The sequence below is a fragment of the Leucopleurus acutus genome (genome assembly GCF_964270905.1).
Source record: "Leucopleurus acutus genome assembly, chromosome: 20".
NCBI classification, from domain to species: domain Eukaryota; kingdom Metazoa; phylum Chordata; class Mammalia; order Artiodactyla; family Delphinidae; genus Leucopleurus; species Leucopleurus acutus.
This window is the reverse complement of record NC_139162.1, coordinates 53,292,149-53,316,745: the sequence shown is the minus strand read 5'-3', so window position 1 is coordinate 53,316,745 and position 24,597 is coordinate 53,292,149. Positions and strand designations below refer to the sequence as shown.

At 51.0% G+C, this 24,597-nt stretch overlaps 2 protein-coding genes across 2 annotated transcripts; both read left to right on the top strand.

The window, feature by feature from the left end:
* Nucleotides 1-7,171: 7,171 nt before the first annotated feature.
* On the top strand, nt 7,172-10,737 carry LOC309977403 (kallikrein-7-like; the record flags this gene model as incomplete). Its single annotated transcript, XM_082863499.1, has 5 exons — nt 7,172-7,244; nt 7,714-7,870; nt 8,091-8,332; nt 8,558-8,694; nt 10,582-10,737. The coding sequence occupies 5 exons, from the start codon at nt 7,172-7,174 to the stop codon at nt 10,735-10,737; spliced, it is 765 nt and encodes a 254-aa protein (XP_082719625.1).
* Nucleotides 10,738-18,090: 7,353 nt separating this feature from the next.
* LOC309977407 (kallikrein-6-like) lies at nt 18,091-23,978 on the top strand (the record flags this gene model as incomplete). The annotated part of the gene is made up of 5 exons (XM_082863503.1): nt 18,091-18,136; nt 18,612-18,768; nt 21,577-21,824; nt 22,893-23,029; nt 23,826-23,978. The coding sequence occupies 5 exons, from the start codon at nt 18,091-18,093 to the stop codon at nt 23,976-23,978; spliced, it is 741 nt and encodes a 246-aa protein (XP_082719629.1).
* Nucleotides 23,979-24,597: the final 619 nt, after the last annotated feature.

The following is a 24,597-nucleotide window of genomic DNA, read 5'->3' as shown; positions in this document are numbered from 1 at the left end:
TTGTCCTTGTTGTTTTCTTGGGAACGCTTGTCTGCAGGGTGGGGTGCAGGGACAAGGTGGGGATTAAAGGGAGTGAGAGGATAAGTCCGTGAAGGAAAGAGTCTGCGTCTAGAGGGTGCGCAAGCTCCCTGCCCTATTTCTCAGTGTCAGTGCCTGGAATCTGTGCTGACTTTACCGATGATCAGGTAGTCAGCTGTTTTTCTTCGAGTCCTGACTGGGTTCCCTAGCATGATTGCTTTCTCCTATGATTGGTTCCTTGGGGAGCAGTGCTGTCTTCCCAGCTGGCCACGGAACGGCGCCACTGACTTCAATGCTCCCTCGGTGAGCTCCCCAACCCCAAGGTGACACATCTTGAGATTTGCCATAGATATCACACTCTCTTTCCTATTGGCTGCAACTTCAGTCCTCACGGCTCCCCTTGGATTTGTCCCCTTCATGGAAGCCCCGCCCCCTTTGCTTATGATTGGTCCCTTAGAGTCAGGGACAGCCGCTGCAGCACAGCAAGATACCAGTTCTCAGGTGTGATCATGAGCTGGAAGATGAGTCATCTGGCAAAGGATCAGGACATAAGTCTGTGTGCAAAGGAAGTATGAAGCTGGGTGTCTGGGTGGGACTTAGGAACGGGACCAAACCCAAAGGGCACGAGAGGACTGGGGATTTGGGGCTCTCGTCAACGTGGGGGCATGCATCATTAATAACAAGGCTATGGGGTTCCGAGTTCATTTTTAACCAAAAGAGATTCTGAGCATATGTGACAGTGTCCCAGGGAAACGTCCTTCTCAGATTGTGGGTTTGTACAATGGTTAGACTATGGGCAATCCTCAGCTTTCGAATCCTGACCCTTCTGCCTCCTGAGCCGTTGATTTTGCACGAGGGTTCTAACTTCTTTTAAACTTCCCTTTTTTCAACTGTAAAATGGGGAAGACAGTCCTCGCTTGGTCCCATGAGACGAATAGACACGTGGTTTGCAGAGCATCCGACACATCACATGGTAGATGCGTAAGGAATGGAAGCTGCCTCGTTCCTGGTAGGATGAGGTAAGGCAGCCCATATTATTTCATTCTTTCACTTGCCTTGAGAAGTAGATTTTGCTTTCCTCCACTTTAGAGAGGGGCAAAGTGAGGCTGGGAAAAATTAAATCACTTACCTGAGATCACGAGGAGGGCACCTAGGGTTGGTGAAACCTGGGTTTGTCTGACTTGTGAAGTCAAGTTCTTCCTATCACGCCCTGTGGCTGAATGGCTCAGGGAACAAGGAATGACTGGGCTGTTGACTGATCTGTGGATGACAGCGCTTTGTCAACCAGTATTTATTTAAGTACCTTCTACACTCCCTGGTTTGGGCTGGGTGCTTATAAAAACACCTTTGAACACCAGACATATTTCCTCTGCTTGTGAAGACCAGTGTTTAGCAATAAAGTCAGATTAAATAGTCAAGAACACAGAAGGACAGGGACTTCCCTGGTGGTGCAATGGTTAAGACTCCACACTCCCAATGCAGGGGGCCCAGGCTTGATCCCTGGCCTGGGAACTAGATCCCACATGCATGGCACAACTAAGGAGCCTGCCTGCTGCAACTAAGACCCAACACGACCAAAAACCCCCACAACAACAGAAAGACAGACTTCCCTGGTGGCACAGTGGATAAGAATCTGCCTGCCAACGCAGGGGACATGGGTTCTATCCCTGGTCCGGGAAGATCCCACATGCTGCGGAGTAACTAAGCCTGTACGCCAAAACTACTGAGCCCACATGCCACAACTACTGAAGCCCACGCTCCTAGAGTCCGTGCTCCACAACAAAGAGAAGCCACTGCAACGAGAAGCCTGAGCACCGCAAAAAAGAGTAGCCCCTTCTCGCCACAACTAGAGAAAGTCTGTGCGCAGCAACAAAAACCCAACGCAGCCAAAATAAATAAAACATTAAATCTTAGGGCTTCCCTGGTGGCGCAGTGGTTGAGAATCTGCCTGCCAATGCAGCGGACACGGGTTCAAGCCCTGGTCTGGGAGGATCCCACATGCCGCGGAGCAACTAGGCCCGTGAGCCACACCTACTGAGCCTGCACGTCTGGAGCTTGTGCTCCGCGACAAGAGAGGCTGCGACAGTGAGAGGCCCGCGCACCGCGATGAAGAGTGGCCCCCCACTTGCCTCAACTAGAGAAAGCCCTCGCACAGAAAGGAAGACCCAACACAGCCATAAGTAAATCAATTAATTAATTAAAAAAAATTAAATCTTAAAAAAAAAAAGACATATATGCCAAGCACACCAGAAGAGACATTCTGGTGATTTAGGGGTGGATAGCAGGGCTCCAGAGTAGCGTCTGCTTTCCTCTTCTTAACAGTATGCTGAGGAGGCAGAGGGCTGAAGAGAGAATCCAGGAATGAAGATTTGGACAACAGATAACAGATTGGAAGTCTCGCCAGAATTCCTCTCTTTGGGAAGCCAGGAGGGAAAGATACAGCTTGCTGGCTCACGGCGCTGTGAGGTCGAGTGGCCTAGCGTCTGCCCCTCCTTGATTTGGGAGCCCAAGTCGAGAGGGTTGACACACCTCATGCCCGGGGTCCCAGAGTGGAATTAGTGGGGTCGGGGGCCCGAATTCTGGGGTCTGATTTGGGATTTGATGAGAGTAAGTGTCTCAGAAGTTTGGGGACTTCACTTGAGTTTAGTCAGTGTGGGATCAACTGTATGGTGTTAAGTGGTGAACTTTATCTTAGTGAGTGAAAGGAAGTATGGAGTCGGGTGGGGTATGGAGTTGGAAAAGTGAAGGTGGGGTGAGGGAAAGAGTTTGGCATGGAAATGGGATGGGATTTCATGTAGAAATTGGGCTGTAGATGAGAGTAGGGCCGGGACTGGAGTCCGAGTGTTGGGATTGGTGTGACGGGTGCATGTGGTCAGGTTTGGGACAGGCTATGGTGACATTCAGTGTTTGGGTCAAGGTTGAGTTTGGGTTATGGTTAGGGATCCAGGGTTTGAGTCACGAGTCAGGGTTAAGGTTGACTGAGGGGTGGAATCTAGCCTGAGTCGATACTTGGAGGCAGGAACTTGGTAGGAACTAGATTCCAAGTTGACGTAAAAGTTTAGAATTGGTCAGGGATATAGCAGAATTGAGGGTTAGGACTGGGTACGACTTAAGGTTTCGGGTTAAAACTCATGCTTGCATCAATATCGGTGTCGAGCCTTTAGTATATGTGTCTTCTACCATCAGATACCAAGCTTGGTCAGAATGCAAAGTGAAACCTATGTGTTAGCTTTTTACGTTTCTATAATTTGACTGTATCCTTTACCGACGTTAGTGGTGGATGAGAAGATAGACTACCATCTTTCAATATGCTTATTTATTCTGTTTCCCATACAACAGTGTTTCGTTTGGGAATACGTGTCATGTGATATTCAGGCTTATAATAAAATAATTGTATTATTAAAAAAAAAGATTGGTGTTGAGAATTGTGTCCAAGTAAGGATTGGAGTTAGAATTACACGTGAAGTCCCTGGATTCTCTCTTCAGCCCCTGACTCCTCAGCATTCTGTTAAAAAAGAGTGAGGTCTTGTTCACTCTCTCATAGGCGCTTGGTCATATCCAGCTGTGTCTTCTCAATGAATGGTACCACCGTCCACCAAGCAAGAGACCTTGAAGCCTTAACATCTGTCTGCCTCACCACAACTTCCATTCAACCCATCACCAAACCCTGTTGATTATCCTAAATGCAGCTTGGATCCATCCACTTATTACCACCTCCACCTCCCCAATGGCTTTATCCAAGTCATCATCTCTCATCTGAACAATAACAATAGTTTCCTCAAGTCTCCACATTCCCTTAAAATCCCCTTCGTATAGCAGCTAGAAAACACAAATCTCGTTATGTCACTCCATCTCTCTGCTTGACCATCTGCGGTGTTTTGGCTTGGTCCACCTGCCACTTCTCTCCCCAGTCCCAGGAAGGCTTCCACCACTCCAGAGTTAACATCCAGAAGGGGCACCATCTTGAAGGAGAAGAAAAGAGAATTCTTCCGGCGTCTCTTTTTGGAAATAAGAAAGTCTTTCCAAGAGTGCTCCAGTGGTCTTCCCCTCATTCCTCATTGGACAGAACTGCATCACATGTTCATTTCTAAACCAATCGCTGGCAGGCAGAAATGGCTTTTCTGTTTGGTGCAGTAAAGGTTACAATCATGATGAGGATAAAAGATTATCTAAACAAAATTGGGGCTCTGATAGAAAGACAGAAGGAATGAATGTTTGAGTAGGCAGCAATAATGTCTATTATGGGCCAAACTATGGGACAAAAATAGAGTTGGGGTAGGGGTCAGGATTGAGGTAAGATTTGGGTTCAGGGCTGAGGAACAAATCACATTTTGGGGGTCTGATTTAGAAGTTGGGGTCAATTCCACTTTTAGGAACTTGCCTTCAAGTATAAGGGTTCCCCTCTCACTCAAGGTAAACACCAAAGTCCTACACTGATCTTTAAGGTCCTATGCCATCCTGGTCCTATTATCTCCCCGACCTCATTACCTGTCCTTGTCCCCCTGCTCATTCAGCTCCAGTCAAAAGGGCTCCCCTGCTAGAACATTCTACGCATGCCCCTTGCCTAACTTACCTGCCCATTTGCTCTGCCTAGGACTCACTACCTCCAAGGAGCTACATGGATCAATCCACCACCTCCTTTAAGATTTTGTTCAAATGTCATGTTCATGTGGAACCTTCCTAATATTATAACCCCAGGGGTCCCTGAGAGTGGAGGAAACCAATAACTCCCTATCCCTCTTCCCTGCTCTTTTTTTAAAATTTTATTTAAATCTTTTTATAAATTTTATTTATAAATTTTATTTATTTTTTAAATTTTATTTTATTTATTTTAAATATTTATTTTATTTGAAGGTACACTATGACTCAGACAATCCCCATGATCTTCTTTCTTGTTCCCAGGTTCTCCACATGACGTTTCTGCTTTTTTCCTTTTCAATGTACATTTCTCTCGGTCTTGTTTTTTTTTTTTTTTTTTTTTTTTTTTTGCGGTACGCGGGCCTCTCACTGCTGTGGCCTCTCCCGTTGCGGAGCACAGGCTCCGGACGCGCAGGCTCAGCAGCCATGGCTCACGGGCCCAGCCGCTCCGCGGCATGTGGGATCTTCCCGGACCGGGGCACGAACCCGCATCCCCTGCATCGGCAGGCGGACTCTCAACCGCTGCGCCACCAGGGAAGCCCTAGGTCTTGTATTTTTAATGCAGAGCTTTTGCTTTGAAAAAGCACAAACTGCAACAAAGCAACTGGATACTGCCTAAAATATTAGACGTGAAAAATAATCACGGGTGACTGCTTGGTATACCTTGAAAATATACTGAGAACAGAGCTCTACTTTCTGTTCATTATTAGTTGCAAGGTGACTCTGAAATAAATACAGGTCTGTTGCTTTCTCATACAGTCTGGTGGCATAACAAAGATGTTTTTTGACCTTCTGATGCATAATAGTAAGTTGCAGGCACATAGGAATTATAAAATATATTTATTAAATGATTGTTAAATGGCTGAATGGTGGCATTGATTTAAATACCCTCTTCCCTGCTTTTATTTTTCTCTGTAGTACTTACCAACATCTAACAAACTATTTATTTTATATATTTACTTTTGTATTCACAGTCTCCACCCACTAGAACAAGAGGCTGTATGAAGAAATTTTTTTTTTATATGAAGAAATTTTTGTTTACTTTGCTGACCACAGTGTCCCCAGGAACCAGAATAACTGCCGGCACAGAGTATAAGCTTGGTAAATATTGCTTGAGTGAACACAATCAGCGAGGATGAATGTACAAGGAAGCTCAACCCAGCATTATTATAATTAAAACTATCCCAAAATACTCCAACTTGAAACAGACTACATAAGTCAGGGTACAACTATAGTATGGGATGTTATGCAACCATTAAGAAGGAAGGAGACCCATTTAAACACACTAAGAGGAGGGACTTCCCTGGTGGCTACTCTGAGCTTCCAATGTAGGGGGCCCGGGTTTGATCCCTGGTCAGGGAACTAGATCTCACACACATGCCACAACTAAAAGTTCACATGCCACAACTAAGGAGCCTGCCTGCCGCAACTAAGACCCAGCACAACCAAATAAATAAATATTTCCAAATTTTTTTTAAATAGATAAATATACTAGGAGGAAAAATTTTTCAAGGTAATTTATAAAGAAAAAGGTTATATTAGATAATGTTTAGTACAGACCTTTTTGTTATAAATACGTAATATGTATAGAAATCTCTGTATCACAGGAGAACAGAGACTATATTGATAAACGTAAGCATTTATCAGGGTGGAGTTAGAGAAAGCGTTTTCTTTTTCATTCATACCCTATATTATGTTCAAAAGACATGACTGGGTTCCAGCCTGAACAAATTATCACAAGCTCGTCAGAATTACGGTATGGGCTCTAGGTCATCCCTGAGAGGGGACTGGGGCAAGAAAGTGGCCCCAAAGGAGGACCCAAGTCACAGCGCATTTCCTGAGCTCAGCCACTCCTTGAATCTGCCCCTCGAAGCCAGAGCACCTGCGGCTCCTGCCTCCGTAGCGGCCACCGGGGATGCTGGGCCCAGAGGGTGCTGCGGGAGCGTGGAAAATGTAGAGTGCTGCCAAGTGAATTAGCTGCCTCGGGGCTTCGAGATAACCAGCTGCACAGGAAGAGTGTCTCAGAGCCTTTCCCACCTGCATCCCGGGGCGCTGAGGGCGGGGGCGGGGGCGGGGGCTGGACGTGGTATAAGACTGCCGCGGCAGGTCCGGAGACACTTGACTGCCAACCGAGTCTGCGCCCCACGTCAGATCAGGCCCTCCGGAGGTGAGAAGGGGCCTCATTTGGGGGGGGGGGCGATGAGGCTGGCTGGACAGCTGACTCCTGTTCCTGAGGGGAGGGGGCAGTGGGAAGCCTGGACGCCCGGCTCTGACAGATGAGGGGCTGGAGGTCTGCAATTTATGGTCTCTTAGGGGAAAAGGAACTAGGGATACAGACTTATGGATGGCGAGAGATGGGAGCCCAGATTCCTGGGTCCCAAGGGGAAAGACTCCTGGGTCTGAGGGAGGAGGGGGCTGGGGGCCAGGACTCCTGCTTCCTGAACTCTGTCCTTCTCCCCAGCAAAAGAGACCCCTCCTCTACCTGGCAGCCCCTGAGAGACTCAGAGAAGCCACCATGGCAGGATTCCTTCTTCCAGCCCTGCTGACCCTACTGCTGTCCTTAGCCCTGGGATCTGCTGCACAGGAAGGTGAGGGCCAGTCTGGGAGGGCTGCCCTAACCCTTGAACCTCCCATCATCCCCAGTGACCCTCTTCAAGGGCCCCTCTCTCCAAGGGGTCCCTGAGTCAGGACCTCCCTCTGCTCCAGCAGCTTTCTCCCTCAGAAGACAAGACTCTTCTGCCACTTTTCTTCCTGCTTCCTTCTGACTCCTGGGGTCTCTGTGTCCCCCGGGCCCTGTCCTCTGCACTCAGGGTCTCTCCTATGAGCTTCTGTCGTCAGCCCCAGACAGACAAGATGCTCCTCCTGGGTTTCTGAGTGGGCTGCCTCTGTCTCTCTCCATCTCCATCTCCTGCTTTCTCTGCATTGTTCTCCATTTCTGCCTCTGCATTTCTCCCTGTCTCTCTGTCTGTCTCCATCTCTGTCTCCAAATCCCTCCGCTGCTGACTCAGCCTTCCTCTGAGGCTTACTACCCATGTTTTTCTCCATGTCTCTCTCCAGCCCAGGATAAGAACAGCGAGAAGATTATTGATGGGATGCCGTGTCTAACAGGTGCCCAGCCCTGGCAGGTGGCCCTGCTCAGAGGCAATCAGCTCTACTGTGGAGGCGTGCTGGTCAACGAGCACTGGGTGCTTACTGCTGCCCACTGCCTGTTGAAGTACGTGGGCACGGGTGCTCTGAGCACTTCCAGCTCTCCCTCTGGGTCCCTGCCCACCCCCCAGTCTCTGTTCCACCAACCCCCATCTCTGCCCTCCCCCCTCTCTGGGTCTCTGTCTTTCCCCCCCACCCCCGCCCAGGATCTCTGTTTTTCTCTCTCTGGGTCTCTGTCCCACTCTCTCACTCCCGGTGACGCTATGAATGTTGCTCCGTTCTCCCAGTTCGTACAACGTGCATATGGGCAGTGAATACCTGAGCAGAGGCCAGAAGATCAGGGCCACAATGTCATTCCGCCACCCTGACTACTCCACGCAGAGCCAGGCTAATGACCTCATGCTGGTGAAGCTAAGGACGCCGGCCAAGCTGTCATCCACCGTGAAGAAAGTCAACCTGCCTTCCCGCTGTGAACCCCCTGGGACCACGTGTACCGTTTCTGGCTGGGGCACCACCACCAGCCCTATTGGTGAGGCTCCCTCAGTGACCCAGGAGCCCCAGATCCTGAACCCCTCCTCCCTCAGACCCCGGAGACCAGGAATCAGGTCCTTTTTCAACATCCTAATGTTGAGCACCCCAGCCCCCTCCTCCTTCAAGGTCTAGGATCCTGGACCCCCATCCTCTCCCCATCAGGACCCACGGGTCCACAGTCCCAGGCCTCTGACTAACAAGCCCCCCCACCCTCATCTTGCAGTGACCTTTCCAGAGAAACTCATGTGCACAGAGGTCGACATCATCTCCTCTGAAGACTGCAGGAAGGTTTACAGGGACTTGCTGGGAGATTCCATGCTGTGTGCTGGCATCCCCAACTCCAGCACCAATGCCTGCAACGTGAGCCCTCCTTCCTCCCCCGCCCTGGGTCCCTGGCTGCTTCATCTCAGCACAGAGCCCCATCTCCCCCCTCTATCCAGAATCTTTGCACCTGACCTTGGCGCTGAGCATTCCATCATCACCCCCCGCCCCACCCTAGCCCAGCTTTCCTAGCTTTCTCTATCCCATTCTCTGCTCAGGTCAGTAGTGGCAGCCCAGTGGGGGCTGGTATGGCCCTGAGGATGAGGCAGAAAGATGAATGGGAGGGGCTGGGGATGGGCAACATGCGGCCAGGATTAGGGGAAGGCGAGTGAAGCCTTGGCTTCAAACCCAAACCTTAAAGGGGAGGGGGTGCCCAGAAAACTCAGTAATCAAGATTAATCACATCCTTATGCAATATTTTTTTAAAAATCTATGCAAAAGTCCACGATGAACAAAATGTTAGAATTTTCAATAAAGAGGCATCAGTCTTACTGAATTTCCCACTTACCTCAGGCTTCAGTAAGTCTCAGCACAGCCCTGTACTGACCCTTTATCTAAAATTGGGATACTGGGTTTATCATGGACTTTTTCATATTAAATTCAATTTTAAGGTATTGCAGGAAAATACTGTTTATTGCAATTACCGAGACTGTGTGCCCGAAGTTAATGTCTCACTCACCTCACTTGGGTCCTGGTCCCGGGCAAAGAACTGTCTCTCCCCTCCTCTTTGTAACCTCCTCCCTGTCTCTGAACAGTATCTTCCCACATCTCCCTTTACACCTAATTTCATTTCATTCTTTCCATCAGTGTTGCCACCCACTCCCGCCCCCATTGGCTGTCTGCTTCTGTCACTCTTTTTTTTTTTTTTTTTTTTTTTGGTACGCGGGCCTCTCACTGCTGTGGCCTCTCCCGTCGCGGAGCACAGGCTCCGGACGCGCAGGCTCAGCGGCCATGGCTCACGGGCCCAGCCGCTCTGCGGCATGTGGGATCCTCCCGGACCGGGTCATGAACCCGCGTCCCCTGCATCGGCAGGCGGACTCCCAACCGCTGCGCCACCAGGGAAGCCTGTCTCTCTTTTTATCTGCCTACCTCTCTGCCGCTCTCTCCAGCCCCTACACAAGTGTTTCTCTGTCCTCCCTCTACTGCTCCACCGTTCTTTTCTCCATCCTTTGCTTAACTCTCTTCCTCTTCTCTGTGATTCCCTTTCTTTGTCTCTCTCCCCGTACCTCCACTCCTTTTGCTCTCACCTGCACCCTCAGCTGTCAGGGGTGGTGGGAGGGTAAGTGTTAGGGATGGGGTGATGGGCCAGGAATGTGTGTCCTAGAGAATGGGACATCCTTCTCTTCCGCTAGTGAGGGCCGGCTTCACGAATGCGCAAGTTGTACAGTGACACGCGGTCCCACACTCAGGAGAGTCCCACCCTCGGTTTAAAGCACTCCTGTTGCTGTCTTGAAATTCTTAATACCTTCTGAGCGAGGGAGCCCACACTTTCATTTTGCACGGGGCCTTATGAATTGTGTCACCGGTTAGGACCCCGATTTCCAAGACCAGCCTGTCCCTCTTTCATGCCCATGTATCCATTCCCTGGAGATACTGCTCCTTCTCCCATGGGCTTAGCGCTGAGTCCTCAAAGATGGGGAAGAAATGGGGCTCTGACCCCCTGGAAGCCCTGCCCCTTCCCTGTGATTGGTCCCATTGGCCGGGGCTCAAGCCAATGCCTTCAGAGAACGTGGTTTGTCGTCTCCATGATGGCCCTAATTCCTGCTCTACTATTGGTCCCCAGAGACTATGAGTCTCTCCCCATTGGCCGGGGTGGAAGTCCAGGGTCTGGCAAGACAAAGACTGACAACCGTGGGGGTGTATGAGACAGAAGTGGGGGCGGGACTTCACGCTGAAGCTGAAGCTAATTTGCTTTGTCCCCTCCAGGGTGACTCAGGGGGACCGCTGATGTGCAAAGGTACTTTGCAAGGCCTGGTGTCCTGGGGAGTTTTCCCTTGCGGCCAACCCAACAACCCAGCTGTCTATACCCAAGTCTGCAAGTACATCGATTGGATAAACACCACCATCAGCACGTATTGCTAATCTCTCCGTACTCCCATCTCTCCATCCCTACACCCTGAACAGGAAATTCACAGAAATAAGGACGTCGATGATCTACAGTCATACTTGACTTTACTTTTCCTCAAAGACATATCAAAACCTCCACAATATGCCATGTGTGGAAGTCAATCAAATCAGCAAGGACTTAAAACCAAAACACGAGACACAAAAACCTCAGTACTGGTAAAGAAGTAGTGAGACCAGCACCCTCGGCCACTGAAACTGTAAATTCATACGGTTTTTATGGAAGTTGATTGGGCAACGGGAATCAGGACCCTTGTTCTCCACCTTTGACCCAGCAATTCTAGTTCTAGGAAGATACTACTAAAAAAAAAAAAAAAAATCCAAAATGTGGAGCAAGGTTTGAATTTATCACAACATTATTTATCATAGCAAAACAGTGGAAACACTGAATATGTCCGGAATCAGTGGAGTGTTTAAGTAAACGATAGGCTAGCTTGAGACGAGGATATTATGCAGCTGCTAAGGATAATAATTATGCAGAATTGTTAGTGCTATGCAAGGATGTTTATGCTATGTGATGTTAAATGAGAAAAGGAAGATACGGAAATATATGTGTATGTGATCATTGCTATGTAAAATGAAAATATTCACAAAATAAAACCTGAAATCATGTGTACCAAACTGCATACGGTGGTAGTCATGGGAAGGTAGCCTGCTTCCTTGCATTTACTTTTCTGCGGGTGTGCACTTTTATAACCTGAAAAACAACAGTGGAAAAGCTCTGGAGATCCAAGGTGGAGGAGAGGAGGCCCTTAGAGAGGAAAGAAAAGTGTATCTGATTTTTGGTCCCTTGCCTTGCCTCCCTGCTCAGCGGCATATTTTTTCCCCATTTTCTGGGTCTCCGTCTTCCTCATCGGTAAAATGGAGAAGGGAAAGAGGAAAAGGGAAGGTAAAGAGAGTAAAAGGGAGGGAGGAGAGACTATGTCTACTTCTTCAGGGTGGAAAGGGGTGTGAAAGTGTTTCTGGGCATTTCACGGGTGACAAACTAGGAGAGAGGGAGAAGGTGTGGGGGAAGCATAGGGCTGGCAGGAAGACAGGACACCTGGGTCCCACAGGGGCCCGCCAAAAGTGAGCCCCCAGCCTCCTGGATGCCAGGGGAGGCTGGGGGCTGGGAACCCAGGTAGGTGGTCTCCTGTCCTCAGGAAGGCAGGGAAGGGGCCTCAGAAAGGGTGGAGGTAGGAGTCCCAGTGACTCAGCCTGGCCATGCCCCTATTCCTGCCATCCAAGTCTCGTGGGCAGCCGTACCTCAGAAGGTGCTGACAGAGGGAGCCTCTCCGCTGCCCAGGACTCACCTCTCCTACCTGTCTTTCCAGTTTCTCCCCCAGAATTCTCGCCTGGTCAACATTCTCCTCTTGTTGAAGCTCTGCCATCTTCCCCTCTCTCCTAGCCTCCTATTCTCCCACGCGTCTCCGTATTGCAGGAATTCTGGAGCCACCGTGGAATCTCTTAACTTCCTCTGGTGTTCCTGTGCACAGGAAGCTGAGCCCCCTCCTCCCTCAGACCCAGGAGTCCAGGCCCCCAGCCCCTCCCACCTCCGGATCTGTGTCAAGTTTAAGGAACGTCAAGAGTATTTGGCCACCACCCTCATGAAACTCCATCAACTTCCCCTCTCTCCAGCAAGCCACCCCAAATCCATATTCAACCTAAAAGTTTAAAAAGGAACAAAACATGGGGCTTCCCTGGTGGCGCAGGGGTTGAGAGTCCGCCTGCCGATGCAGGGGACGCGGGTTCGTGCCCCCGTCCGGGAGGATCCCACATGCCGTGGAGCGGCTGGGCCCGTGAGCCATGGCCGCTGAGCCTATGCTCCGCAGCGGGAGAGGCCACAACAGTGAGAGGCCCGCATACTGAAAAAAAAAAAAAAAATTTCATTTTTCTTTGGGTAGCTGAAGAAGTGTAATAGTTAAAGACACTGACTCCAGAAACTGCGCTCTTAGGGTGCCAATCCCAGCTCTGGCAGCTGCAAGCTATTCACCTTTGAGCACATCACCTCCCCACCCTTGTTCCTTCAACCTTGAAATGAGAGAAGTAGCACCTATTTCCCAGGGCTGTTATGAAGATTGTATCAGTTTACTATTCAGAAAGCGCTAGAACATTGACACAGAATAAGCCTGCAATGAGTGTTGGGCTTTTTTTGTTTGTTTGTTTTTGGCTGTACCACACGGCATGTGGGATCTTAGTTGCCCAACCAGGGATCGAACCCGCGTCCCCTGCGTTGGAAGCGTGGCGTCAACCACTGGACAGCCGGGGAAGCCCCTGAGTGTTGGTTTTTATTGCTTGTGGCTTCTGGCTCTCTTCCCTGCTTACACTTTCGTTAAGTTTTCTTGTAAAACATTTTCTTTATTGAAGACTTTTGCAGAGCGTGTCACTTGGGAGAAAAACATCTCGTAAATAAGCCTGCGTGGCATGTGGGGATGGCAGAACCATGAAGGCCACTGGCAAATGCCTAGAGCTGGGGACCTCATTCTCTCTCTTAGAGGTTCTTCCACTCCCCACTGCCTACCACCTCCCTCCTTTCCCACAGGGCTCCCAGTAACTCCTCCCAAATCCACCCATCCCGTATTATAGTAAGGTGGGACCAGACGGGGCCCCAAGAGACGCGCCATGTCCACCGCCATGTTGGAAGCTGAGTTCCAATTCCGGCTCCACCGTTTCCTGGGTGTTTGAGGTTGAGCAATGAAATTCTTTTCTCTGAGCCTCAGTTTTCTTTTGTGTAAAACAGCCGTGGGAGGAATGAAGTCATTTAGTCATTTGGTCAACATTTGCTAAGGCTTCCTCTGGGCCGAGTCCTGTGCTGGTGCTTGGGACGTAGAGGTGAGTGAGAACCAGCGCCTACGCTCAAGGAGCTCATGGTCCAGTGGGGGAGGTGAGTGTGGATCCAGACGGTCACCCTCCAGCGTGACATGAAGGAGGCACCTGCTGTGGGATCTTAGTTGAGAGTGACTAACCCATCTGCAGAGGGTTGGAAGTTGGGTGGTGTTCAGGGAAGTCTTCCTGAAGGAGGTAATGTTTAAACAAAGACTTGAAGGACAAGTTGTTACCAGGAGAAGCTGGGAAGAGCATTCTGGGAGGCGGGAATAACCTAGGCGAAGGCCTAGAGGTTAGAAGACATGGAATGGTTCAGGAAAGCTTCAAGTAATCTCCGTGGCTGGAGCACAAGAACACGAGTGGGTAGAGCTGCACTGAGAATGTGGCAGCCACTCGCCTTGGTGGCTCCTGACTCGTGAACTGCGGCAGCTCCAACTGAGTTGTGCTGTAATTGTAAAAGACACATCGGATTCCAAGCATTTATCATGCAAAACAGTAAGAAAGCAAACCACCTCTTTAAAACTGTATTTTGGGGACTTCCCTGGTGGTCCAGTGGTAAACAGTCCACCTTGCAATAGAGGGAATGTGGGTTCGATCCCTGGTCAGGGAGCTAGTATCCCACATGCCTCGGGGCAACTGAGCCCATGGGCCACAACTACTGAGCTCGTGCGCCTCAACAAGAGGCCCTGTGCTGCAAACTACAGAGCCCACGCGCTCTGGAACCCGCGCACCACAACTACAGAGCCTACGCGACCTGGAGCCCGGGCGCCACAACTAGAGAGAGAAAACCCGAATGCCACACCTAGAGAGAAGCCCGCGCACCACAACGAAGAGCCCGCGTGCCGCAACGAAAGAGGCTGCATGCCTCAATGAAGATCCCGTGTGCTGCAACTAAGACCCGACGCAGCCAAAATACATTAAATAAATAAATAATAAATCTTTAAAAATAAAATTGTATTTTGATTTCACATTGGAATAATATTGTTTTGGATGTATTGGGCTGAATGAGATGTTAAAATGAACTCTTGTTTTTTGGGTTTTTTTTTTTACTTTTAAAAAAAATTGTGGCTACTAGAAAATTTAAAAGTGCATGTGGGGACTTCCCTGGTGGCGCGGTGGTTAAGAATCCGCCTGCCAATGCAGGGGACACGGGTTCCAGCCCTGGTCTGGGAAGATCCCACATGCTGCGGGGCAACAAAACCCTTGCGCCACAACTACTGAGCCCGCGTGCCACAACTACTGAAGCCCGAGAGCCTAGAGCCCGTGCTCCACAAGAGAAGCCACCGCAATGAGAAGCCCGTGCACCGCAACGAAGAGTAGCGCCCCCTCGCCGCAACTAGAGAAAGCCCGCACGCAGCAGTGAAGACGCAATGCAGCCAAAAATAAATAAATTTATTTTTAAAACAATGCATGTGTACCTGGCATTATATTTCTTTTGGCCAGTACCGCTGTGGGTGCTGGGGGACCCAGGCCAGGGCTGTGAGCCAGACAGAGGCAACGTCAGCTCTGACACAGGAAGATGCCTCTGAGGTCAAGTGAAGGATACAGAGAAGGGGAAGAGTTTGAGGTAATGGTCCAGGTGGGAGAGAAGCAGGTCTGAGCTGGGACCGGGGACATAGGGATGGAGAGAAGGGACCACACGGAGAGAGGGGGCAGTGGGATAGGACGTGGGGATCAATGGGCCATGAGCGGTCCAACCTGGTACCTGGGAGGATGGTGGGTCCTGAGAACAAGATGCTGGGTTCAGTGGGGAGATGAGTGAGAAGGGCCTGGGGGAAACTGGGGGGCGAGGGGAGCAGCCCCAGAGAATATATCAAATGCCAAATTGGTTTTCATCCCAGGAGTGACAGGGGAGAAGCAAAGGTGTTAGCAATTAGATTTAATGCAAGAATTAAATGCTACCCACAGTGCCAGGCCCAAGCGGGTGCTGAGGTCGACGTTATTCATATCAGTTGCACGTATTGCTCAATGACTTCCCCCAAAGCTTCCCTTTTCCATCTTGCCCGTCCCTGTGATTATCACACCCATTTTCCTCCAGGCGGCCGCACGTACACCCATTCCTCCAGCTCGTGCCAGTCTGCCATTTCCCTACATGCACCAGACCCTTTAACTACCTCTCTCCTCCTGACTAAAACGCCCAAGTTTAAAGACACCTCTTCAAATCTTCCTGGATCCCCCCATAGCTTCCTGGACCCCCGTTTCTCATCACACGCTTCCTGCATTCCCGTTTATTTCTGTGTCTCTCTGTACACGTTAAATCTCATCAGCAAGTCCTGAAATCCTCCTGGGTCCCGCTAGCTTCCCCGCTGCCCTCTCCCATGCCACCCCTTCTGCAGGAGCTAACTCCCCTCTGTGCATACACATGCTTCTCTTGGAAACGCAGGTGGAACCTAGGAGAGGTAAGGAGAGATTTAGAGAGTGTTAACGGAGACTTGGAAAATCAAGGGGAAAGACAGAGATACAGAGAAAAATATAGAGAAAGAGGCAGAGGGGTGGAGAGACACAAACAGAGACAGACACGGAGGCACCCTCCGCCATGGCCAGGGAGAGAGCTGGACACCGAGAGACTTGGAGAAGGGGGGCCAGGCGGGTCAAGAGTCCTGATATCCGGGCAGAGGTGGGTGGACACTCAAAGGACAGCAACAGGACTGTCAGATAGAGATAAAGGGAAGCTATTGATGCAGCTGGCCGTCCACCTGCCCGGAAGAGAGCTTGAGAAATGGAGCTGACAGGAGCATGGCACTGGGTGCTGGCGACAGACAAAGCCCGATTGTTCGAAGGCCCTTTCCCCACAGCGCCTGGGTCCACACCACAGCCTGGGGCAGGGGCGGGTACCAGCTTGGTGACACACGCTTTCTTGCTGGCTGGTTCTGCTGTGTCTCGCGAGGACACTGAGGTTCTCCAGCACCCACAGAGGGACTTACAGGCAGGTGCGTTGAGTCACCCCAACCCCACTGAACCCGTGGGGCCTGGTTCCCGGTGCCCAAGGGTGCTGAACCCGGGAGTGACAGCCTGCAGGCCCCAGAGCACGTGAGAGGTGGGAGTCCAGGAGGACAGGGGGTTCTGTGTGTTTGCCTGGGACGCAGGCATTTGGGTCCTCAGATCCTTTCTTTCTTTTTAAATTAATGAATTTATTTTTATTTATTTATGTTTTGGCTACACTGGGTCTCTGTTACTGCCTGCAGGGTTTCTCTAGTTGCGGCGAGCGGGGGTTACTCTTCGTTGCGGTGCGCGGGCTTCTTACTGCGGTGGCTTCTCCTGTTGAGGAGCACGGGCTCTAGGCACGCAGGCTTCAGTAGTTGCAGCGCACAGGCTCAGTAGTTGTGGCTCGCAGGCTGTAGAACGCAGGCTCAGTAGTTGTGGCACACGGGCTTAGCTGCTCCACGGCATGTGGGCTCTTCCCGGACCAGGGATCGAACCCGTGTCCCCTGCATTGGCAGGCGGATTCTTAACCACTGTGCCACCAGGGAAGCCCCTCAGATCCTTTCTTGCTCAAGGACCTAGAAGTCTAGGAACTGAGGAGAACAAGCTTCTGCCCTTCCTTCCTTTAGATCCAGGTGTGCAGACTCCCAGCTCCTTTCTCCTTGAAGGTCCGGAATACTCAGCCCCCAGCCCCCTCCTCCCTCAGACCTGGGAACTCGGACCCCCAGTGCACTCAGGGACCTGCACTGCCCTCCCTGGAAACCGGGGTCAGGGGGGCCATCAGGTGGGGAGCTGTGGGAGGGTGGGAGGAATATGCGTGGGAGGCCTGGGTGAGGAGGAAAAGGGCGGGTCCCCCTCCTGCCTCGGGAACCTGGGGAGGCAGAGATTAAAAGGACACACCAGGAGCATCTGAGGACAGGACCAGTCTCTCCCGGGGGGGCCAGGGAGCTCAGGGTGTCTGTCTGCCAGGCCCTGGGCGCCACAGCCCCTACATCCTCTGCTTTCTGCCCTCCGTCTCTGACTCTTGAGGCGTCCTCTGTGTTTTCAGCATCACTTCTCTCTCCGCGGTTCCCTGCATTTCTGACTCTCTGTCTGTCTCCCTTTCTGTCTGCCTGTGACACGTACTGTTCCTGCCCCCAACCCAAGAGTCCACCCCCAGGCAGCCGGCCCCCAGCAGGTAAGATCACACCTCCCACCAGAACCTGCAGGTGTGGGGTTGAGCAACAGGTAAGCAGAGAGCCAAAGGGAGGAGGAGAAATCCCACAGAGGGAGGAACGTCAGGGGCCCTCCCTCCTCCTGTTACTAAGCAGGCAGACTGAAGCCGAGGATAGAAAAATAATGTGAGGTGCGCGTGAGCAGCAGGTTCTGGGTCCTCTCTGGCGCCCGCCTCCGGGGGACCCTCAGATGGAAGACATGGGTCAGGGGGACAAGAAATCAAGAGGCTAAATGGGGAAGACAGAAGTCAAGGCTCAGGAGAGCAGGGCAGGCCGGGGAGGAAGGGGAAGAGGAGGCGGGTGGAGAGGGAGGAGACTGGGCGAAGTCTGAGGCCGGGACTCATGGAGCACTTGGCTTCCCTTCTCAGGAATGGCCATGAAGACGCTGATTGTAACACTGATTCTGGTCGCTGCAGGTAAGCCAAAAAGGGAGGGGCAGGGGGCTGTTTGGGCATGGGGTGGGGGTTGTTGATGGGGAAGAGATTGGAACTGGGATGGGGATACACATGAGGATGGAGGGGGGTGGGTTTTAAATGAGGAAGACACAGGGGTTAAATTAGGGACGAGGGATGCAGATGGGGAAGGGGTGGGAGGAGGCCGTGAAGATGGGGAAGGGTTTGAGGATGAGCTTGGCTTGGGAGATAGGGTTAGAGACGGGGAAATTGGCTGGAGGTGGGGTTAAAGGTAAGAACACTTAGGGATGGCTTTGGGGATGGGGATGGGGATTGAGATGAAGAAGGGGTGGGTTTGAGGAAGAGTTTGAGGATGGGGTTGGTTTGGGGCAGGGGATGGAGAAGATCTTGATGATCAAGACAGCAATGGGGTTCACCTTGGGGGGAGGTACCTGATGTCTCCAGACCTTCTCTCTGACTCAGACCCTCCCTCCCTCAGCCCAGACAGAGGAACAGAATAAGGTGCTGCATGGTGGACCCTGTGAGCAGACGTCTCACCCCTACCAAGCTGCCCTTTACACCTCAGGCCACTTGCTCTGTGGGGGGGTCCTCATTCACCCACTGTGGGTCCTCACCGCTGCCCACTGCAAAAAACCGTGAGTCTCCACGCTGTGAATGAGGAGTGGTTGCAATTAGACCCCGCGGGCGTCTTGCGGACTTCACACATCCCCCTGTCCCATCGTGAGGCCATCTGATAACCAGGTTCAACTGGCCAGTATTTAATTGATTACTAAATACACTGCGGGGATATCGCAGTGAAGAAAACAAGAAAACTGCTGCTTTGATGAACTGACCTTCTACAGGGCCCTGTAGGGAGCGATGGATTTAATTCTAAGCGCTGGGGGGAGCCACATAGAGTTTTAATCAGGGAAGCAGCATGATCTGATTTCCATTTTTAAAAAAACTCTGGAAAGTGAACTGGGCGGGGGATGAAGGGATGCACGTGGAGGCTGTCGCCATTGTCCTGAGATGGACCAGGATGGTGGCCCTGGGGATGGAGGGGAGTTGAAAACCCAGGGAGGGGTCCTGACGCTGAGTCAGCAGGACTTGGTGGTGTGGAATGGGAGAGAAAGAGAACAAGTAGGGCTTGTCCGGGGAAGGGACTAGAACAACCGGCAGTTTGGATGTGTCTTTCTCTGAGTCGGGGGAGAAGGAAAGAGGAGCAGTTTGGATATGGGTGGGGGAGCATCAGACGTTTTGTTTTAGCCAAGGTGAGTCTCAGGTACCTGGCTGGTGTTCAGGAAGGATGCCAGGCTAGCTGCTGGTGCTCAGGGGAGAGGTCAGAGATAGAGGTAAACATTAAGGCTTGAAATACCACAAACAGGTGGTTATCTAAAGCTACGGGATGGGATGAGATCATCCAAAAAGTGGGCATAGATAGAGGACTGTAAAGGACCCAGGGCTAATCCTCAGGGCACTAATAACCACTAGTTTGATGAACAAGAACCACCATTTTTTTCCACGCTAACTATGGGCCATGTACCCAGGTAGGCAGTTTCTATACGTTTCCTGGAATCCCCCACAATAAGGGACTCTTGGCTTCTGAGGAAACTGAAGCTCAGAGAAAGAGGAAGTGTCACATCCCAGTGGGAGCCGGGAGAGACCCCAACAGGGGTCTCACCTTGCAGGGTCATGGACACAAGGACCCCCCCCAGAGTGGTCTCCCCCAAGCGCTGGTAAACCTGGCATCACTCCCACCATCCTCATTCATTCATTCAGCGCACATTGGCCAACAGCACCCACTAAGGGCCAGATTTGAGCTGGGCAGTGGGAATTCAGCAAAGACTCAGACGGGGAGATACCCAGAGTCTCTGCCCTCGGGGACGCAGGAGCAGAAAGGTGCAGGAAGACAGTTCTAGAATCTTCGACAAACCATACCATTACAAATGACTCTAAGTCCAGTGAAGGCGAATAAACAGGGATGGTTCCATGAGAGAAAAGAACAGAGGTACCTGCTTTCGATGGAAGAAGGCGTCCGGAAGGACTTTCTGATGAGATGAAATTCAAACTGAGGCATGGAAAATGAGAAAGGGGACAGAGCAGCCAGGGCAGAGGAAACGCAAGGACCAAAGAAGTGGGAACAATGTGAAGAGTTCTAAGAAAAGAAAGTTACTGGTTCACTGAGGGTCAGAGGAGAGTGGGATAAGGCACTTGGGCTTTATTCTGAGGGTAATGGGGAGATATGGAAAGTTTCTGAGCAAGGGAGTAATGCTTTGATCCACTTCACAAATATTTATTGAACACCTATCCTATGCCAGACACTGGTCTAGGCACCGAGGAGGATGTATCTGCCTAAAACAAAAATCCCACCTTGATATTCTAGAGCTGTGTCATCTAATGCAGTAGCCATTAGCGACCTATGGCCAATTAAATTCACATTCATAAAAATGAAACGAATTTCCAAATCCACTAGACACACTTCAAGGGCTCAGTAGCCGCCTGTGGTCAGTGGTCACTGTTTCAAACAGTGCAGATAGAGAATATTTCCATCCTTACAGAAACTTCGATCGAATAGCACGGCTGTGGCAGAGGGAGACAGTAAAACAAGTACATATTTAACAATACATATATAGTGTGTCAGATGGTGATGTTAGGTTCTCTGGTGGAAAGGAAACCAGGAGAGGGAGCTAGGACTTGCCTGTTGGGGTGGATACTTGCATTTTAACTGGGTCTTCAGGGAAGGCCTCACTGAGAAGGTGACATTTGAAGGAGGTGAGGGAGTGAGGCATGCAGATATCTGGGGGAAAGAGTTGCTGGCAGAGAGAACAGCCAGTGCAAAGGCCCTGGGGTGAGAGGATGACTATTGTGTTCAAGGAAAGGCAGGGAAGCTGGTGTGGCTGGAACAGAAGGAGAAGGGGGAGACTGGGAGATAACTGACAAGTGATGGGGATGGATTGTGCAGAACCTTGTAGGCCACAGTGAGAACTTTGGCCTTTATTCTGAGCAAGATGGGAGTCACAGGAGGGTTCTGAGCACAGGAGGGACAAAGCTGGCTTATACTGTTAAAATAGCTCTGGCTGCTTTGTGGGGGACAGACTATGGAGGGGCAAAGGTAGAAGCCAGGAGTCCAGTGAGGCTGTAGTCCAGGTAAGAGATTATGGTGACTCAGCCCAAGATGGCAGCAGTGGGAGAGGTGAGAAGTGGTCAGATTCTGGATATGCTTTGGAGAGACAAAAGGATTTCTGGACAGCTGGGAGGTGAGTCAAGAAATAAAGAGTCAAGGATAGCCTCCGGGTTATTCTGGAAGGATGGAGCTGTCATTTACTGAGCTGGAAAGACTGTGAGGGGAGAAGACCGGATGGTTCATGGTGTACCAGGCTACCCCACCTCCCACCGTAGCCCCCTCTGGAGTCTCAGCTGCAGCCCAAGGGCCCCAGGTGAGACCCAGCCCTTCTCTTTCCCAGGAATCTTCAGGTCTACCTGGGGAAGCACAACCTTCAGCAAAGGGAGAGTTTCCAGGAGGAGAGCTCTGTTGTCCGGACTGTGGTCCACCCTGGCTACAACGCCGCCATCCATGACCAGGACATCATGCTGTTGCGCCTGTCACGTCCAGCCAAATTCTCTGCACACATACAGCCCCTGTCCCTGGAAAGTAACTGCTCAGCCAACCACACCAGCTGCCACATCCTAGGCTGGGGCAAGACGGCAGATGGTCAGTAGGGGGAGAATGATGCGGTTGACCCATCATCAGTGGGTGATGGGTCACGGGGAGGTGGGTTAACGGTGAGAATCAATGGGGTAGTGTATGAGTGGGTGAAAGTTCAATGGGGAGGGAGGGCAAATACGGGAGTTGGGCCAATGAGTGAACAGCCAATGGAGAAAGAAGACCAACAGGTGAATGGTATGGGGATGTGGGCCATAAGATGAAGGGTCAATGAGGAGGGAGGGTCACTGTGGAGACACTAATCAGGAAGGGGGCCAGTTGTCAAAAGGGACCAACCAGGATGCACCGATGATGAAAAAAGGATAAATGGAGGAGGAACTAATGGAAGAAGCAGGGGAGCCAGCTGGAGGATGTGAACTGAGAAAGCCAACAGTGTAGAGAAAGCTAATGGCGGAAGGGTCAATTGAGAAGAGTCGGTGGTCAAGAGTGGTCACTAGAAGAAGGACTAGAGGAGAAACAATACATCAGCAGGAAGCAGTGAGGGAAGGGCCATAAAGGAAAGAAGAACCAATGGGGGAGGATGAGGCCATTTAGGAAAGAAGCAGTGAGGGAGTAGACCTTTGGATGAAGGGCCAATAGAAGGGAGAACCAATGGGGAAAGAAGGGACCAGTTAGGAAAGACCAAAAGTCAAGTGATGACCAATCAGGATGAGCCAATGGGCAAGAAGGGTCCAATGAAGGAGGATGGGCTATAACAGAGGAGGGACTAATAGAGGAAGAGGGTCTGGAGGTCAGCTGAACTACTGAAGAAGGTGGGACCAATGGAAACGAGACAAGTGAAGGCAGGAACTAAGAGAAGGAAAAACCAATAGGAAATGAGAACTGGTAGAGAAGGGGTAATTAGGGAGGAAGACGGGCCAATGTGAGGGAAGACTGATGGAAAGAGGGACCAATCAGGAGTCAGGCAATGGAAGCGGGTTTTGAGAATGAGCGACAAACAGGAAAAAGGGAACCATTGGGAAATAGGGTCCAATAGGGGAGGGAGGATTTATAGGTGTTGGAGGATCGATGGGAAGGGTGGGTTGTGAAGTGATCCTGGCCCATCTCTCTTGGCAGGTGATTTCCCTAACATCATCCAGTGTGCATACCTCCACCTGGTGCCCCGTGAGGAGTGTGAGCGTGCCTACCCTGGCGAGATCACCCAAAACATGGTGTGTGCCGGGGATGAGAAGCTCGGGAAGGACTCCTGCCAGGTGAGGACGCCAGGACCCACCAGTTACATAGCCAAGGACAGAGATGGGCAGGAAGAGACAGATACACGGGCCAAACTAGAGCTTTACAGAGACAGGCTGGGTGAAAATCAGAGGCATGATAAGGGAGACAGACTCAATTTGATACACAGAAACACAATCGGGGACAGGCAGAGATAAAAAGTCAGTCAGCAGAGACAGGAAATGCAGAGACAAGGATGGAGATGAAGAGATCAGGAACCACAGAGACACAGTAGGGAGGCAGATGGTGCCAGGAGGCTGTCCCTGCTCCAACAGAATCCCCACAAGGTCTGCCTGGAAATAACCACACTGTGCAGAAGGGGGACCATAGCCGGGGAGAGACGGGGCTCCATCCCGACTCCCAAATACTTGGAACTTGGGTTTCTGCCACCATCGTCCATTGGATTTCTCCTTTTGGTGCCAAAACTGAGCCCTGTGCGTTGAAGGATCTGCAGAGACCAGCCAAGTGGGAGAAAGAGACAAAGAGAGAGAAAAGTGATACACAGTGAGTTGGATGCAAAGGAAGGGCAGGCAGATGAGCCCCATTTCTGAGATCATCTGTCCTCTCTTTAGAGATCTCTGTGTTTCTGAGTCTCCCTCAGTCTCTTCTATCTCCCTATCTGTGACTTTGTATCTGTCTGTCTCTCCCTCTCCGTATGTGTGTCTTTCTCTCCATCTCTGAGTGTCTTTCCCCCTCTCTACATGTCTCTGTGTCTCCTTCTGTCCGGCTTTCCTTCTCTGCGAGCCTGTATCTGACTCTCTCCCTCTTTAACCACAGGGTGATTCTGGGGGTCCGTTGGTGTGTGGCGACCGTCTCCGAGGCCTTGTGTCATGGGGTAACGTCCCCTGCGGATCCAAGGAGAAGCCAGGCGTCTACACCGACGTCTGCAGATATGGCCACTGGATCCGAAAAACCATTCAGGCCAACTGATCCTGATAGGTGACCTGCACTTCTTGGCCTTCCCCCACCTGCCCAGACCCGACCCTTAATGCTTAATAAAAGTGATGACACCACAGCACAAGTCCTCCCTGATTTTGCTCCAGCCCCATCCTTGCATCACGAGGAGTGATGGGAACACCAGCTAAGGTCTCAACCCTGCCACTAAGAGATACAGGAAAATCCCTTCCAAGCACCTCTCCCTCCCCAATTATTCCACAGGCTTGACTTCTTCCTACAGAGAAGTGGTCCCAAGTCTGGCCGAACCTGAGCTGGGCTCCCAACTCCCCCACTTGCTTAGCCGTGCAACCGCGGGAGTGCCTTCCTTCAGTGTGTAGATTTTCTCATCTCTAAAATAAGGATAATAATCGTATATCCCTCATAAGGCGGTGGCTACGTTGTTGGGGAGATTCAAGGCTGTAAACATGTGAAACACATACCGCAGTGCCTGGCACACCCGCGTGAACAATAAAGAGTGAATTTTATTATTAGTGGTACTTTTTGCTTTTATCCCACCTCTGCCTCTCTGAAGCCCAGATATCCTTAGTTCCCTTTTACAGCCCAACTTGAGTTTTCTCCTCCCTGGCAAGACATCCTTGTCTCCTCCACCTAG